At 34.0% G+C, this 17,378-nt stretch overlaps 3 protein-coding genes across 5 annotated transcripts in view; 1 reads left to right on the top strand and 2 right to left on the bottom strand.

The window, feature by feature from the left end:
• The window catches only part of LOC127870922 (enhancer of mRNA-decapping protein 4-like), a 143,949-nt gene that overhangs the window by 69,012 nt on the left and 57,559 nt on the right, over positions 1–17,378 (top strand). The window lies entirely within an intron of this gene.
• Positions 1,792–16,360, bottom strand: LOC127870925 (uncharacterized). Of its 2 annotated transcripts, XM_052413506.1 has the most exons (4): positions 16,097–16,360; positions 7,400–7,667; positions 2,793–3,793; positions 1,792–2,622 (listed from the first exon to the last, which is right to left on the bottom strand). In XM_052413506.1, the coding sequence occupies exons 1-4, from the start codon at positions 16,158–16,160 to the stop codon at positions 2,273–2,275; spliced, it is 1,683 nt and encodes a 560-aa protein (XP_052269466.1). In that variant the 5' UTR covers positions 16,161–16,360; the 3' UTR covers positions 1,792–2,272. The 2 variants fall into 2 exon arrangements, with proteins under 2 accessions (XP_052269466.1, XP_052269465.1); XM_052413505.1 differs by lacking the exon at positions 16,097–16,360 and having other exon boundaries at positions 7,400–7,949.
• Positions 12,050–16,089, bottom strand: LOC127870929 (uncharacterized). 2 transcript variants are annotated; one of them, XM_052413515.1, is made up of 3 exons: positions 15,829–16,089; positions 12,938–13,933; positions 12,050–12,767 (listed from the first exon to the last, which is right to left on the bottom strand). In XM_052413515.1, the coding sequence occupies exons 1-3, from the start codon at positions 15,936–15,938 to the stop codon at positions 12,659–12,661; spliced, it is 1,215 nt and encodes a 404-aa protein (XP_052269475.1). In that variant the 5' UTR covers positions 15,939–16,089; the 3' UTR covers positions 12,050–12,658. The 2 variants fall into 2 exon arrangements, with proteins under 2 accessions (XP_052269475.1, XP_052269474.1); XM_052413514.1 differs by having other exon boundaries at positions 12,942–13,933.

Below are 17,378 nucleotides of genomic sequence, written 5' to 3'. Positions count from 1 at the left end.
TGTCCAAAAACATAGAGTAATTACCCTACTCGCAGGCTGCTCTGTTTTTACGCTGTTTGCACATAGCCATTTTTACGTTTCTTCTAACTGGTAAAGGGTTAAACAATAATAAAGCACAATCGCTAGGATTTTGCATTTTTGTAGGGAAGGAATGTGTTTTATGACATTTGAAGTAATAATAATGATGTCATGAGAACTGAGGCTTAATAGTTAATGTGCTATATTTTGGTATCAAATTATTGGTCTTTTTAAAACTAATTCATTTCTACCAAATAGGAAGACTTTAGTTTTTACTCCAAGGTATATGTGGCATCTCCAAACATTGACCATTATAAACGTAAACTATCCTGATATCAAACATTTATATCAGGCACCTTTGTAATATGTGGATATCAACATAGAGGTATGATATTACTCGTTAATATCATTTTGTACTCTTAGACGCTTAATTAATTAACGTAGCTTCCGTTTAGAGGCATCTGGAAATACAGTAAATCAATTTCGATAAAAAAAGCAGCCTGAGTCTTTCAATATTGCAAAGATGTCATTGATTTGTTTTCCTCTTTTGTTTACAACCTGCTGTTCATTGGTAATTATAGTATGATAAACAAGGAAATTGAGAAAAAATATAGTATTATAAACATCACACAAAGACTAATTATTCCAATTGTAGAATACAATCTTAAACTGGAATTTGTATGATATAAAATGATATTGAAGTTTCTTCTTACCAGCAACCTGATGATATTTTTATTGGCCATTATTGTGAAACTTTGGTTGTTGTTATTTCCCCGGTAAGGTGGCATATAGCATTTGAACTGTCCGTCAGTCTGTGCGTCCGTCTGAAAACTTTCAGATTGGTCATAACTTCTGCAATATTGAAGATAGCAACTTGATATTTGGCATGCATGTGTATCTCATGGAGCTGCACATTTTGAGTGGTGAAAGGTCAAGGTCCCCCTTCAATAAGGTCAAAGGTCATATATATATGGCATCTGCCTGTCCGTCCGAAATCTTGAAAATTGGTCATAACTTTTGCAATATTGAAGATAGCTACTTGATATTTGGCATGCATGTGTATCTCATGGAGCTGCACATTTTGAGTGGTGAAAGGTCAAGGTCATTTATCAAAGTCAAGGTCAAATTTGCAATATTTAAGCTAGCAACTTGATATTTTGCATGCATGTGTATCTCATGGAGCTGCACATTTTTTGAGTGGTGAAAGGTCAAGGTCATCCTTCAAGGTCAAGGTCAAATTTTGCAATATTGAAGATGCAACTTGATATTTGGCATGCATGCGTATCTCATGGAGGTGCACATTTTGAGTGGTGCAAGGTGAAGCTCATCTTTCAAGGTCAAAGGTGAAGGTCAAAGGTAAAATTTTGCAATATTGAAAATAGCAACTCGATATTTGGCTTGCATGCGTATCTCATGGAGCTGCACATTTTGAGTGGTGAAAGGTCAAGGTCATCCTTCAAGGTCAAAGGTCAAATATATGGCTTCAAAGCGGCGCAGTAGGGGACATTGTGTTTCACAAACACAGCTAGATGTCTGACCCACCACAGAGCTTATATTTTGAGTGGTTTAATAAACATCTGTGTTAGACCACAATAAAAATGTAAGCCTAAAGTAGATACATTGCCAAATAAACGCTTTGATGTTATTGTTATATTTTACTGAAGTCCAGAGAAGTGTTCTTCCAAATTATACCATATATATATATATATATATATATATATATATATATATATATATATATATATATATATATATATATACTGTTGACTTCAATAGGCAATCAAAAGCACACATACAAATATGGCACAAATATAAAAATAAATTATTTTATAAAGGAAAAAGCATAAATGACATAAAAACATTTGTTCCTCAACAATAACTAATGAGTAATGAAAAACATCAGAATTTATAAATAATCAAATGTTAATACATATTAATAATATCTTAACATAAAACAAGTATAACTGCGCATTAAAACATAAAATGAAGCCAGACTAAAGAACTAATCAACCTCAATATTACAGATAGTTGTCATTAATTCATGTTGAAAATGGTCCAATCTTTCAAGCATGAAAACACATCATTTCCAAATAAAGTTTAATTACTTTTTCATAACAAAATTATTCTCTATGAATATGTTGTTTCTTTACATAGATATAAATTGCTAATACTTAATAATACTACCATTAAAAGAAAAATGGGCAATTATGTTTATAAAAGTGTTTTATGTCAATCTTTTCATCCAATGGAAGAGCTATTGCAAGTCCATAACAATGATTTTACTGCTATATAGTCCAATAATGATCTGTTGAGTGTTGGTGTTGTAGCAGACAGACACTGGTAGGCTGAGTCCATCTTTTTGTGAAGCCAGAGTTGCTAGTTTCTTTTTTCCCTCATGATCCACTTGTATGATATTATTGGAAATGAATCCGCAGACCAACACATGTCCGGCAGGTGTTACGTGTACACCCCTTTGGTATTGTAGCTCAGGGTGCTCAAGGGAAGATATCAGAGTCCCATCTGTAGCCAGAGTAAGGAGCTTGTACTGTGTGTGGTTGGTGACATAGATCTTGTCCCCAGCAGGACTCACTGCGCAGTTAAACACTGCAAAACAATTTACATGTTGTATACAAGTAGATTAGGGTTATGATGTATGCATTAATACTGTTGTTACTTTTTTTACTTTTTTGTTCTGAAAAATAATAAAAAAAGAGTTTTACAGTATCATCAATAGATAAAATCTTTTATATGTATTAATCAAATAATACATGTACCTCTATTACTGCCACCAGCATACTCGAACAGCTTTTTCACAAGTGTGCCAGTTAGTGTATAGCTGTAAAGGGCAGTGCCAGAGGTGATATACAATGCTCCCTTATGGTGTGCGATACCTTTGACATCATGCTGTAATGAAATCTTTGTCCCACTCACCGGATTTCCATTGTTAATAGAGATAAACTGCACATCTTTATTGAAAGTTACAGCCACCTCACTGGATGTGATTTGACAAATGTCCCATGGAGAACCCGACACATCACAGTGACTGGACACATTGTAATGCTTGTCCAACAACTTCACCTTTTTATTATGAAAATCTGCAACAATGACCTGGCCACTAGGCATGCTGCAAATGCCAGAGATGAAGTGCTGACTTGTGTCGCTTGGAATGCTCACTGTATACTCTGACGTTCTCATCACAGTTAACACCTGGTCTGGATTCATCTTAAGTTTGAGAGACTGCATACTGTCTACAATCCTTCCTAGACTAGACTGTTTAGACAGGTACTGCTCAATGTCAGTGTTTGCTTGGAATATCATCAAACTCTGCACATTTACTGGCTGCTCCTTTAGATAGGACTCAGACTCTTGTATTTTGTCCAAACATTTTCTGCTGGCTATGAACTCTATTTCTTTCTTGCTCTTATCACACAGGCCATTTACAGCTTCTCTGAGTGTTTGTAAGTCATCCTTCAGTCTGTTGCCATTGTCAATATCTTTCTTGAGAACGGTTAGCATTGTGGTCCGAATTTCATCCAATTCTTTCAATGTTGTATTTTCTAGTGCATCCAAAGCAGCATTTAATTTCTTTCGCAGGTCTTGGATTTTTAGCAGTTTTTCATTACATGATACCTCCACGGACTGAATGCTGGCCTCTTGTGTAATCTTTAACTTATTTAATTCATCAACAATAGTTTGCAGTTTGTTTGATAACTGTTGCATGTCCATTGACAGGTGTTTGGCTGACTCAGAAATAAGCGTCACATTTGTGCACTGTCTGAAATAGCAAAAATAATTGAAATTTAGCATGAATCATTTGTGAGCATGCATTTTTTTAATACAATTAAACATAAACAACTATCAAATTTATTATTTGCAAAGCAGGTTGGCAAACATTTCAGGTTTAAATTAAAAACTTATCCTAAAAGAAATAAAAAATCATGATCTGTTTTACACTAGACAGTTTTATAAACAAGAATTTAACAGTTTTATAAATAAGAATTATACAGAGTTATAAACAAGAATTATACAGTTTTATAAACAAGAATTTTACAGTTTTATAAATAAGAATTATACAGAGTTATAAACAAGAATTATACAGTTTTATAAACAAGAATTTTACAGTTTTGTAAACAAGAATTTAACAGTAAGGATATGCATATAATTCTGTACCGACAAAAACCTTGTCAATTAAAGATTGTACATATCAACCAATGTATGCCCAGTTTTGTAATATAGATGTCTAGTAAAAATCTCTTCGAACATTGCAGCCATCAACACTCTAATCTTGTGTATAATACCTGTAAAATGCATTTAACAACTGTGAAATTCAGCTGAAAAATAAAAAAAAGACTGATATTTTATTGATTCCTGTTAATGATGCCTTCTTTCTTAAACTTCATAATCATACAATACTTCTCTTGGATTGTGCTAGACATTGGAAATAACCACTAATACCATGGTACAAACAAGGCTGATCCCCTTTATGTACAAATGTTTGATTCATTCAAACAATAACGGTGGATTAGTACATGTATGTAGTATATGGTATATGATTTGGAAAGGATTTCATTGGGCCAGCTTTGTTTGTAACATTTAAGATTGGTGGGTTTTCCCCTTTTATTGCAAGACTTACAGTCAAGTTACCATTACCGGATCATTACCCATATAGGATCACTTTGATGTTCAAGACTGCGTATCGCGATAAATAGTTGACATTTTTAGATGATATTTTGCAAACAGCATCTTCAAGGCATGTTCTTTAAAATGCATTGATTGAGTCGTAATCCGAGCTACTCTTTGTCAAACATTTCGGTATGTATTGCTGACATGTATATACGACTTTGTTGACTTCTGTCTTGTTTCAAAATCGAGGTTGAACATTTTTCGCGGCCACATGCTATAACTCTGTTGGAAAGTAAGAAGTTTACGCATTAATTTAAAGTCCATTTAGTAGTATTTCTGTCTTCAAAAGTCCATTTCAGTTTTGATTCGTATTTAAGATTTTGCATTACCTTAAATGAAATGAAGAATTTGGGCATAACGGATCAAGCGTGATTATATGCGTATTGATAATATATTATATTAAAATATATGCAAATCTTGTTGATTCTTACAATAAATGATCTTAATCTTAATGTTTTATGTATGTTCAATATCGATGATTAGATATGATTCAAATAATTTACATGGTTTATAAGATGCCCATATCTTTTCGATCTCTTTAGGATTTTCAACAGATAATTCACACAAGAACATCATGCCTAAAGTGTAGATACAAGATCACATTTAGAAAACAATTGATAAAAAAAAATGAATATAATTTATAACTGGCAATGTAACTTGGTCATTGTAAACAACACAGTTCATGTTTCGACAGTTCAAATAGCTCGTTAGATGCTCCCTGTGTGGTTTCGATCACGTGATCAGTTATGGCTACAAATGAACCGTTAAGGCATTAATTCTGCGGCGAAAAAAAGGTATCATTAATACATTTTGCCTGCGTTTAAAAATAAGACTGTGTGCTGAATCAGTAAGCAAATGTATTATTTAATCAAACTGGTTTAAAAGAAGTCTCAAAACAGTAATTGCTTTTCACCAGAACAACTTTATAATGCTACTGATCGGGTAATGGTAACTTGACTGTACTACGTGCAACTGGTATCCGGAGAGGCGCCCCCCAAAGAACTGCCCCCCGGAGAACTGCCCCCTTATTTTAAAGGGGGCCGAGAGGTGCCCTCCCATCAAATCTTGATGGGCGGAGAACTGCCCTCCCATTAAATCTTTAGGGGCGGAGAACTGCCCCCCTGTTAGAATTAAGCAGGCGGAGATTTGCCCCCTCACAATAATTCATTGGGCGGAGAAGTGCCCTCCCGTGTCAACTTCAATTAACATGAAATGTCGGGCATCATCATCAAACCTTTTTACCGCAAACAGTTATTCAAACATAAATGGTTTCCGATGAGAAGTAAAATGCAAATGGTGAGCAATAATTTACTTATGGCGATTTCGTAATGAAAACAATACTTAAGGGTAATTTTACGTTATGCCCGTACACATTTTATCCGGTAACAATGTAATTTCCGCACAAGTATATTTCCATTTATCGTCCACATCACTGTTAATTAATGTCATGTAAAAGTCGTGTTTAAATAAGAGCGCGAAACATAGTTGGGTCCACGCAGGAAACGCGTGCGTGTCAATACAGAACATGTGTCATTACTAGATATAGGCATGCAACTGAGTACATATACCGCTGTAGTACTCATGAAAGAAAAATTAAATCGAAATTAATGTTCTCAACAAGATAGAATTGAAAATAGATAAAAAAACACCGTAAATTTACGAATAAAAATTAAATTCAATATGCAAAATATAGACGCCTATAAATAAGTTAGTACACAACCGTATAAATAGGCATCCATTTTGCAACGTTTTGCAATATTAAGGATTTTATGAAAAAATCGACGTGAAGACAATTTTATAATCAATTTATTTATTTGTTGTTTATGTAATTGATGTTACATACATACATACATACTTTGCTTAAAGAACAAAATCAGGAGCTAGAATATATGGAAACTAATTTTTGTTATTTGCATTTTATACATTTGACGGAAAACAGTTTACTTTTTGAGCAAAGCTTTTAGTGCATTTTCAAAAACAAAATCGGTTTCAGTTTGCTTTAATTTGCAGCTAATTAGGCAGGCTGCGAACGTGTTACCGTTAACGTATAGCACCGCTATCTTATAATCTTTTAATTGTTAGACCAGGCGGACTTTAATTGTTGAGCAATTGTTACCTTTGAAGAAAGACGCATACGGTTTTATTATATTTAACTGTCGAAATCGTTATTGGAGAAAATAAACAAATAAATTATTGTTTTCAGCTTGCATAAGGATGTAATAAATTGCATACTAATTGTTTATTTTACTGACGGGGAAAATATCAAATAACTCAGCCACGATAACTTTTTAATAGCAAAAAGGGGAAAATCATGTTATTATCAATATGGCAACGTCGATGCAGGTATTATCTGCTGTTTTATACCTTTTATTAATTGCATAAATTTCGCTTACTTTCTAACCATATTAGCAAGAAAGTTATTGGCGTTTTTTGTCATTGTAATACTCGATCTATATATCAACTTTACTTGCCGCGCAATTTCTTTATTGAGGGGGCACTTCTTCGGGTCTTCAAGTCTGACAGGAGGGCACTTCTCCGGCCTCTATTGTTCAGGAGGAGGGCAGTTCTCCGCCCACTAAAAAACAGTGAGGGGGCAGTTCTCCGCCCATTAAAAAACAGTGAGGGGGCAGTTCTCCGCCCAGCGAGAAATCTTTGAGAGGGGGGGTGGGGCACCTATCCTAGAGCCTGTGCAACTTACCTGTGACACAGAAAAGCACAATCAGTGCAACACAGCTGACTGTGGTCCTGACAAAACATTTTCAGTTTCTCGTCCTTGTGGACATCACATTTCAGAAGCAAATCCTCCATTGTCTTTGTAAGAGGCCATTTATTTGTTTCTCCTCTTCCATATTTGGAATGGTTTGCATATATTTGGTTATGAGGATCAATGCATTTTCTGCAGAAAAACTTTGTACATGTTGCACAAAAATAATCAGCACTTTCATAAATGTTTCTACTTTCGCAACCTCCACAAAAATAGTCCTTCACTAAATCTGAACTGTTGAGGCCTGAATCCAGAGATGCCGTCATTTTTGCGATAGAAATTGTAAACTGTTCTTGTGTTTAAAGTGCTAGGTTTCCACTGTTATTATGATCCCTTTCCTGCAAACAAAATGAGTATTTATGAAAACACACACAGTTTTTTAGTTAATAAATTTCCCATGTTCTTTACTTAAACCTTGTATATTGCTCAATTATGTTGCACATTTAAGCCCACACAACTTATTAAATGCACACTGAATACAAAGGTGATAGCCTAGCTACACGATAAAACGATGTATATAGTTGCTCAAAAATTTACTGATATAGCAGGGTTAAACCATTTTCTGAAAATAGGGTGACACATGATATTTTCAGTGAACAAGCACACTCTAAAATCGGAGGTTACACATAATCTGATTAATCTTTGCTGATTTGACAGTTCTCACTGGCTATTTATCAAATGTTGTGTTTCAGTTTAGAAACTTGAAACCTAAGAATTCTGAATTGCTTTTTATCAAATATAAACATATCTACTACAGAATAAGACATGTTTCATATTATTATGTCAACTCACACCATTGACTTTAATAAAGGTCCTTCTCAATCCTATTGAATATTCCTCTGCATATTTGTAATCCATATCAATTAAAAAATAGAAATTTTGCATTAAATATAAATGCAACCTTTTGTAATAGAGAGATACAAGAACTGGAGATAAAAAGATGGATGGATACTCCACATAAAAATAAGCCAACTGATAGAATTTGACGGAAAAAATATAATAAATAATTTAAATATATTTTACCTGATTTAATTATTTTAAAATGTCAATTCATTTAAATGTATAGTGTAAGATGAGTTGTAAACATTAAGCTTTTTTCCACCTAAGAGGCCAAGCAGCCGAGCGTTGGCACCCGTTATGCGGTGCTCTTGTTTGTAAAGAAGAGACATACAGTACTTTTAAAGAAAACTTCAAAAGAAGTGGAAAGTTTTGTTCCTGATTCTAGGCTGTGCAGGCTAATATAGGATGACACTAAGCACTTGCATTAAGCCCAGTTTTCTCAGAATGGGGCTAATATGATACAGGTTACGGCCCTATGGTTGTGTTATGTATCAGGTATGATACAGGTTACGGCCCTATGGTTGTGTTATGTATCAGGTATGATACAGGTTACGGCCCTATGGTTGTGTTATGTATCAGGTATGATACAGGTTACGGCCCTATGGTTGTGTTATGTATCAGGTATGATACAGGTTACGGCCCTATGGTTGTGTTATGTATCAGTCAAGGCTTAGTAAAGAAACAATGGCATGGCTTTTTGTTTCAATTTTATGAAAGATTTCTTACTAGATTCAAGTTTTTAAGGCTTCATCTCCAAACCTTAGGCACTGATGAGCAGCAAACAGCATAAAACCTGAAAAGACTGCAAGTTACCGTAATTACCGTAATAAAAGTTTTATGACAACCTTTATTTAGCAAAAATATTTACTCTTCTTGATTCTTAATTATCGGACATACGGGTTTTGTCCATAATTAATGTCTCTTAGTTTTCGGTCAGAATATTTAACCGTGCTATTCTACAGACTTCTCTTGTGACAATTCGATCATGGATCTGAACAACCAGATTAAGTTCATAAAACCTAGCAGTTGCAATGGACCATTACATTCCCGTTATTGGGTAAATAACCATATATACGGGTAGAAAATAATGGATTCACCCAACAGAAGTTCAAACAGTGTCGTCCAATTAAGAAAGCAGAATGTTTTCAGTTTTAACTTGTTTGATATATATCATAGCAGGCAAGAGTTAGCAAAGCTGTGAAGTTGTGATTATTTTTTAAGCAGAAATGAAGAGTTAATTGCACGAAAAATTATTGCACATTAATTTATTTCAATATTATTATAATATTCTGACACCTTAATTTTTGTCTCTAAATTGTTGGACACCTGTAATTTTGAATATTTATATTCCCCCGAAGGAGGGCATATAGTGATCAAACTGTTTGTCTGTCAGTCTTTCCGTCACACTTTGGGTTTAGGTTTTGAAAAATGCTTATAACTTCTATGTCTCTTCAGATAGCAACTTGATATTTGGCATGCATGTGTATCTCATGGAGCTGCACATTTTGAGTGGTGAAAGGTCAAGGTCAAAAAAACAATTCCAAGGGAAGGGAAGGGAGATAATTATCTGTACTTGCCAAATAATAAAAAGTAAAATAAAATAAATAAAAGGGGCGCAGTAGGGGGCATTCTGTTATTGACAAATACATCTCTTGTTCGAATCTAAATTTTCTGACACGGAAAAAATAATTATTTTTAAGTGTCCAAAAACATAGAGTAGTTACGGTACTCGCAGGCTGTTCTGTTTTTATGCTGTTTGCACACAGCTATTTTAACTTTTCTTCTAACTGGCAAAGTGTTAAGAAATAATAAAGCACAATCGCTAGGATTTTGCATTTTTTAGGGAAGGGATGTGTTTTATGACATTTAAAGTAAAAATAATGATGTCATGAGAACTTAGGCTTAATAGTTAATGTGCTACATTTTGGTATCAAATTATTGGTCTTTTTATGCCCCCCTTCGAAGAAGAGGGGGTATATTGCTTTGCACATGTCGGTCAGTCTGTCGGTCGGTCCGTCCACCAGGTGGTTTCCGGATGATAACTCAAGTACGCTTGGGACTAGGATCATGAAACCTCATAGGTACATTGATCATGACTCAAAGATGACCCCTATTGATTTGGAGGTCACTAGGTCAAAGGTCAAGGTCACGGTGACCCGAAATAGTAAAATGGTTTCCCGATGATAACTCAAGAACGCTTATGCCTAGGATCATGAAACTTCATTGGTAGATTGATAATGGCTGGCAGATGACCCCTATTGATTTTCAGGTCACTAGGTCACTAGGTCAAAGGTCAAGGTCACGGTGACCCGAAATAGTAAAATGGTTTCCGAATGATAACTCAAGAACGCTTAAGCCTAGGATCATGAAACTTCATAGGTACATTGATCATGACTCGCAGATGACCCCTATTGATTTTCAGGTCACTAGGTCAAAGTTCAAGATTAGGATGACCCGAAATAGTAAAATGGTTTCCTGATGATAACTCAAGAACGCTTATGCCTAGGATCATTAAACTTCATAGGTACATTGATCATGACTCGCAGATGACCCCTATCGATTTTGAGGTCGCTAGGTCAAAGGTCAAGTTCACGGTGACCCGAAATAGCAAATGGTTTCCGGATGATAACTCAAGAACGCTTATTCCTAGGATCATGAAACTTGATAGGTAGATTGATCACGACTCGCAGATGACCCCTATTGATTTTCAGGACACTAGGTCAAAGGTCAAGGTTACGGTGACCCGAAATAGTAAAATGGTTTTCGGATGATAACTCAAGAACGCCTATGGCTAGGATCATGAAACTTCATAGGTACATTTATCATGACTGGCAGATGACCCCTATAGATTTTCAGGTCACTAGGTCAAAGGTCAAGGTCACAGTGACAAAAAACATATTCACACAATGGCTGTCACTACAACGGAGAGCCCATATGGGGGGGCATGCATGTTTTACAAACAGCCCTTGTTAAAACTGATTCATTTCTATTAAATAGGAAGACTTTAGTTTTTACTCCGAGGTATATGTGGCATCTCCAAACATTGACCATTATAAACATAAACTATCCTGATATCAAACATTTATATAATTTATGTAATATGTCGATATTTGGCATGCATGCGTATCTCATGGAGGTGCACATTTTGAGTGGTGAAAGGTCAAGCTCATCTTTCAAGGTCAAAGGTGAAGGTCAAAGGTCAAATTTTGCAATATTGAAAATAGCAACTCTATATTTGGCTTGCATGGGTATCTCATGGAGCTGCACATTTTGAGTGGTGAAAGGTCAAGGTCATCCTTCAAGGTCAAAGGTCAAATATATGGCTTTAAAGCGGCGCAGTAGGGGACATTGTGTTTCACGAACTCAGCTCTTGTTCTGCTAGTTGTCTGACCCACCACAGAGCTTATATTTTGAGTGGTTTAATAAACATCTGTGTTAGACCACAATACAAATGTAAGCCTAAAGTAGATACATTGCCAAATAAACGCTTTGATGTTATTGTTATATTTTACTGAAGTCCAGAGAATTAAAAGTGTTCTTCCAAATTATACCTTATATATATATATATATATATATATATATATATATATATATATATATATATATATATATATATACTGTTGACTTCAAAAGGCAATCAAAATCACACATACAAATATGGCACAAATATAAAAATAGATTATTTTACAAAGAAAAAAGCATAAATGGCATAAAAACATTTGTTCCTCAACAATAACTAATGAGTAATGAAAAACATCAGAATTTATAAATAATCAAATGTTAATACATCTTAATAATATCTTAACATAAAACATGTATAACTGCCTATTAAAACATAAAATGAAGCCAGACTAAAGAACTAATCAACCTCAACATTACAGATAGTTATCATTAATTCATGTTGAAAATGGTTCAATCTTTCAAGCATGAAAACACCTCATTTGCAAATAAAGTTTAATTAATTTTTCATAACAAAATTATACTCTATGAATATGTTTTTATCTTTACCTAGATATAAATTGCTAATACTTAATAATACTACCATTAAAAGAAAAATGGGCAATTATGTTTATAAAAGTGTTTTATGTCAATGTCATCATCCAATGAAAGAGCTATTGCAAGTCCATAACAATGATTTTACTCATATATTGTCCAATAATGATCTGGTGAGTGTTGGTGTTGTAGCAGACAGACGCTGAATGGCTGCGTCCATCTTTTTGTGAAGCCAGAGTTGCTAGTTTCTTTTTTCCCTCATGATCCACTTGTATGACATTATTGAAGAAGAATTCGCAGACTAACACTTGTCCTGCAGGTGTTACGTGTACACCCCTTGGGCCTTGTAGTTCAGGTAGCTCAAGGGTTGATATTAGGGTCCCATCTGTAGCCAGAGTAAGGAGCTTGTGCTGTGTGTGGTTGGTGACATAGATCTTGTCCCCAGCAGGACTCACTGCGCAGTAAAACACTGCAAAACAATTTACATGTTGTATACAAGTACATTACGGTTATGATGTATGCATTAATACTGTTGTTACTTTTTTTACTTTTTTGTTCTGAAAAATAATAAAAAAAGAGTTTTACAGTATCATCAATAGATAAAATCTTTTATATGTATTAATCAAATAATACATGTACCTACTGCCACCAGCATCCTTGAACAGCTTTTTCACAAGTGTGCCAGTCAGTGTATAGCTGTAAAGGGCAGTGCCAGAGGTGATATACAATGCTCCCTTATGGTGTGCGATACCTTTGACATTATGCTGTAATGAAATCTTGGTCCCACTCACCAGATTTCCATTGTTAATAGAGATAAACTGCACATCTTTATTGAAAGTTACAGCCACCTCACTGGATGTGATTTGGCAAATTTCCCATGGATAACCCGACACATCACAGTGACTGGACACATTGTAATGCTTGTCCAACAGCTTCACTTTTTTATTAAAATAATCTGCAACAATGACCTGGCCACAAGGCATGCTGCAAATGCCACTGATGATGTAATCTCTTGTGTCGCTTGGTATGCTCACAGTATACTCTGACGTTCTCATCACAGTTAACACCTGGTCTGGATTCATCTTAAGTTTGAGAGACTGCATACTGTCTACAATCCTTCCTAGACTAGACTGTTTAGACAGGTACTGCTCAATGTCAGTGTTTGCTTGGAATATCATCAAACTCTGCACATTTACAGGCTGCTCCTTTAGATATGACTCAGACTCTTGTATTTTGTCCAAACATTTTCTGCTGGCTATGAACTCTATTTCTTTCTTGCTCTTATCACATAGGCCATTTACAGCTTCTCTGAGTGTTTGTAAGTCATCCTTCAGTCTGTTGCAATTGTCAATATCTTTCTTGAGAACGGTTAGCATTGTGGTCCGAATTTCATCCAATTCTTTCAATGTTGTATTTTCTAGTGCATCCAAAGCAGCATTTAATCTCTTTCGCAGGTCTTGGATTTTTAGCAGTTTTTCATTACATGATACCTCCACGGACTGAATGCTGGCCTCTTGTGTAATCTTTAACTTATTTAATTCATCAACAATAGTTTGCAGTTTGTTTGATAACTGTTGCATGTCCATTGACAGGTGTTTGGCTGACTCAGAAATAAGAGTCACATTTGTGCACTGTCTGAAATAGCAAAAAGAATCGAAATTACGCATGAATCATTTGTGAGCATGCATTTTTTAATGCAATAAAACATAAAAAACTATCAAATTTATTATTTGCAAAGCAGGTCATGTCTTGGCAAACATTTTAGGTCTAAAATAAAACTTATCCTAAAAGAAATAAAAAATCATGATCTATTTCACACTAGACAGTTTTATAAACAAGAATTTAACAGTTTTATAAATAAGAATTATACAGTTTTATAAACAAGAATTATACAGTTTTATAAACAAGAATTTTACAGTTTTTTAAATAAGAATTATAAAGTTTTATAAACAAGAATTTTACAGTTTTATAAACAAGAATTTAACAGTAAGGATATGCATATAATCCTGTACCGACAAAAATCTTGTCAATTAAAGATTGTACATATCAACCAATGTATGCCCATTTTTTTAATATAGACGTCTAGCAAAAATCTCTTCAAACATTGCAGCCATCGACACTCTAATCTTGTGTATAATACCTGTAAAATGCATTTAACAACTGTGAAATTCAGCTGAAAAATAAAAAAAGACTGATATTTTATTGATTCCTGTGAATGATGCCTTCTTTCTTAAACCTCATAATCATACAATACTTCTCTTGGATTGTGATAGACATTGGAAATAACCACTAATACCGTGGTACAAACAAGGCTAATCCCCTTTATGTACAAATGTTTGATTCATTCAAACATTAACGGTGGATTAGTACAAGTATGTAGTATATATGGTATATGATTTGGAAAGGATTTCATTGGGCCAGCTTTGTTTGTACCATTTAAGATTGGTGGGTTTTCCCCATTTATTGCATGACTTATAACAGTCAAGTTACCATTACCGGATCATTACCCATATAGGATCACTTTGATGTTCAAGACTGCGTATTGCGATAAATAGTTGACATTTTTAGATGATATTTTGCACACAGCATCTTTAAGGCATGTGCTTTAAAACGTATTGATTGAGTCGTAATCGGAGCTACTCTTTGTCAAACATTTCAGTATGTTTTGCTGACATGTATATACGACTTTGTTGACTTTTGTCTAGTTTCAAAATCGAGGTTGAACATTTTTTGCCGCCACATGCTATAACTCTGGCCACATGCTATAACTCTGTTAGAAAGTAAGAAGTTTACGCATTAATTTAAAGTCCATTTAGTAGTATTTCTGTCTTCAAAAGTCCATTTCAGTTTTGATTCGTATTTAAGATTTTGCAACACCTTAAATGAAATGAAGAATTTGGGCATAACGGATCAAGCGTGATTATATGCGTATTGATAATATATGATATTAAAATATATGCAAATCTTGTTGATTCTTACAATAAATGATCTCAATCTTAATGTTTTATGTATTTTAAATGTTCAATATCGATGATTAGATATGATTCAAACAATTTACATGGTTTATAAGATGCCCATATCTTTTCGATTTTTTTGGATTTTCAACAGATAATTCACACAAGAACATCATGCGTAAAGTGTAGATACAAGATCACATACAGAAAACAATTAATAAAAAAAATGAATATAATTTATAACTGGCAATGTAACTTGGTCATTGTAAACAACACAGTTCATGTTTCGACAGTTCAAATAGCTCGTTAGATGAACCCTGAGTGGTTTCGATCACGTGATCAGTTATGGCTACAAATGAACCGTTAAGGCATGAATTCTGTGGCGAAAAAAAGGTATCATAAATACATTTTGCCTGTGTTTAAAAATAAAACTGTGTGCTGAATCAGTACGCAAAGGTATTATTTAATAAAACTGGTTTAAAAGAAGTCTCAAAACAGTACTTGCTTTTCACCAAAACAACTTTATTATGCTACTGATCAGGTAATGATAACTTGACTGTACTACGTGCAACTTACCTGTGACACAGAAAAGCACAAACAGTGCAACACAGCTGACTGTGGTCCTGACAAAACATTTCCACTTTCTTGTCCTTGTGGACATCACATTTCAGAAGCAAATCCTCCATTGTCTTTGTAAGAGGCCATTTATTTGTTTCTCCTCTTCCATATTTGGAATGGTTTGCATATATTTGGTTATGAGGATCAATGCATTTTCTGCAGAAAAACTTTGTACATGTTGCACAAAAATAATCTGCACTTTCATAAATATTTCTACTTTCGCAACCTCCACAAAAATAGTCCTTCACTAAATCTGAACTGTTGAGGCCTGAATCCAGAGATGCCATCATTTTTGCGATAGAAATTGTAAACTGTTCTTGAGTTTAAAGTGCTAGGTTTCCACTCTTATTATGATCCCTTTCCTGCAAACAAAATGAGTATTTATGAAAACACACACAGTTTTTTAGTAAATAAATTTCCCATGTTCTTTACTTAAACCTTGTTTATTGCTCAATTATGTTGCACATTTAAGCCCACACAACTTATTAAATGCACACTGAATACAAAGGTGATAGCCTAGCTACAAACAGATAAAACGATGTATATAGTTGCTCAAATATTACTGATATGGCAGGGTTAAACCATTTTCTGAAAATAGGGTGACACATGATATTTTCAGTAAACAAGAACACTCTGAAATCGGAGGTTACACATAATCTGATTAATTTTTGCTGATTTCACAGTTCTCACTGACTATTTATCAAATGTTGTGTTTCAGTTTAGAAACTTGAAACATAAGAATTCTTAATTGCTTTTTATCAAATATAAACATATCTACTACAGAATAAGACATGTTTCATATTATGTCAACATTGACTTTAATAAAGGTCCTTCTCAATCCTATTGAATATTCCTCTGCATATCAGATTTTGTAATCCATATCAATTGAAAAATAGGAAGTCTGCATTAAATATAAATGCAACATTTTGTAATAGAGAGATACAAGAACTGGAGATAAAAAGATGGACGGATACTCCACATAAAAATAAGCCAACTGATAGAATTTGATGGAAAAAATATAATAAATAATTTAAATATATTTTACCTGATTTAATTATTTTTAAATGTCAACTCATTTAAATGTATAGTGTAAGATGAGTTGTAAACATTAAGCTTTTTACCACCTAAGAGGCCAAAATTAATGTTATTATCCAATCTTGATGAAACCTATAGATGTTTGTACATCGGTAGAATATTAATGTTATTATCTAATCTTGATGAAACCTATAGATGTTTGTACATCTGTAGAATATTAATGTTATTATCCAATCTTGATGAAACCTATAGATGTTTGTACATCTGTAGAATATTAATGTTATTATCCAATCTTGATGAAACCTATAGATGTTTGTACATCCGTAGAATATTAATGTTATTATCCAATCATGATGAAACCTATAGATGTTTGTACATCCATAGAATATTAATGTTATTATCCAATCTTGATGAAACCTATAGATGTTTGTACATCTGTAGAATATTAATGTTATTATCCAATCTTGATGAAA

This window comes from Dreissena polymorpha, chromosome 3 (assembly GCF_020536995.1).
Source record: "Dreissena polymorpha isolate Duluth1 chromosome 3, UMN_Dpol_1.0, whole genome shotgun sequence".
Taxonomy (NCBI): domain Eukaryota; kingdom Metazoa; phylum Mollusca; class Bivalvia; order Myida; family Dreissenidae; genus Dreissena; species Dreissena polymorpha.
This window is presented reverse-complemented; position numbering and strand designations above follow the sequence as displayed.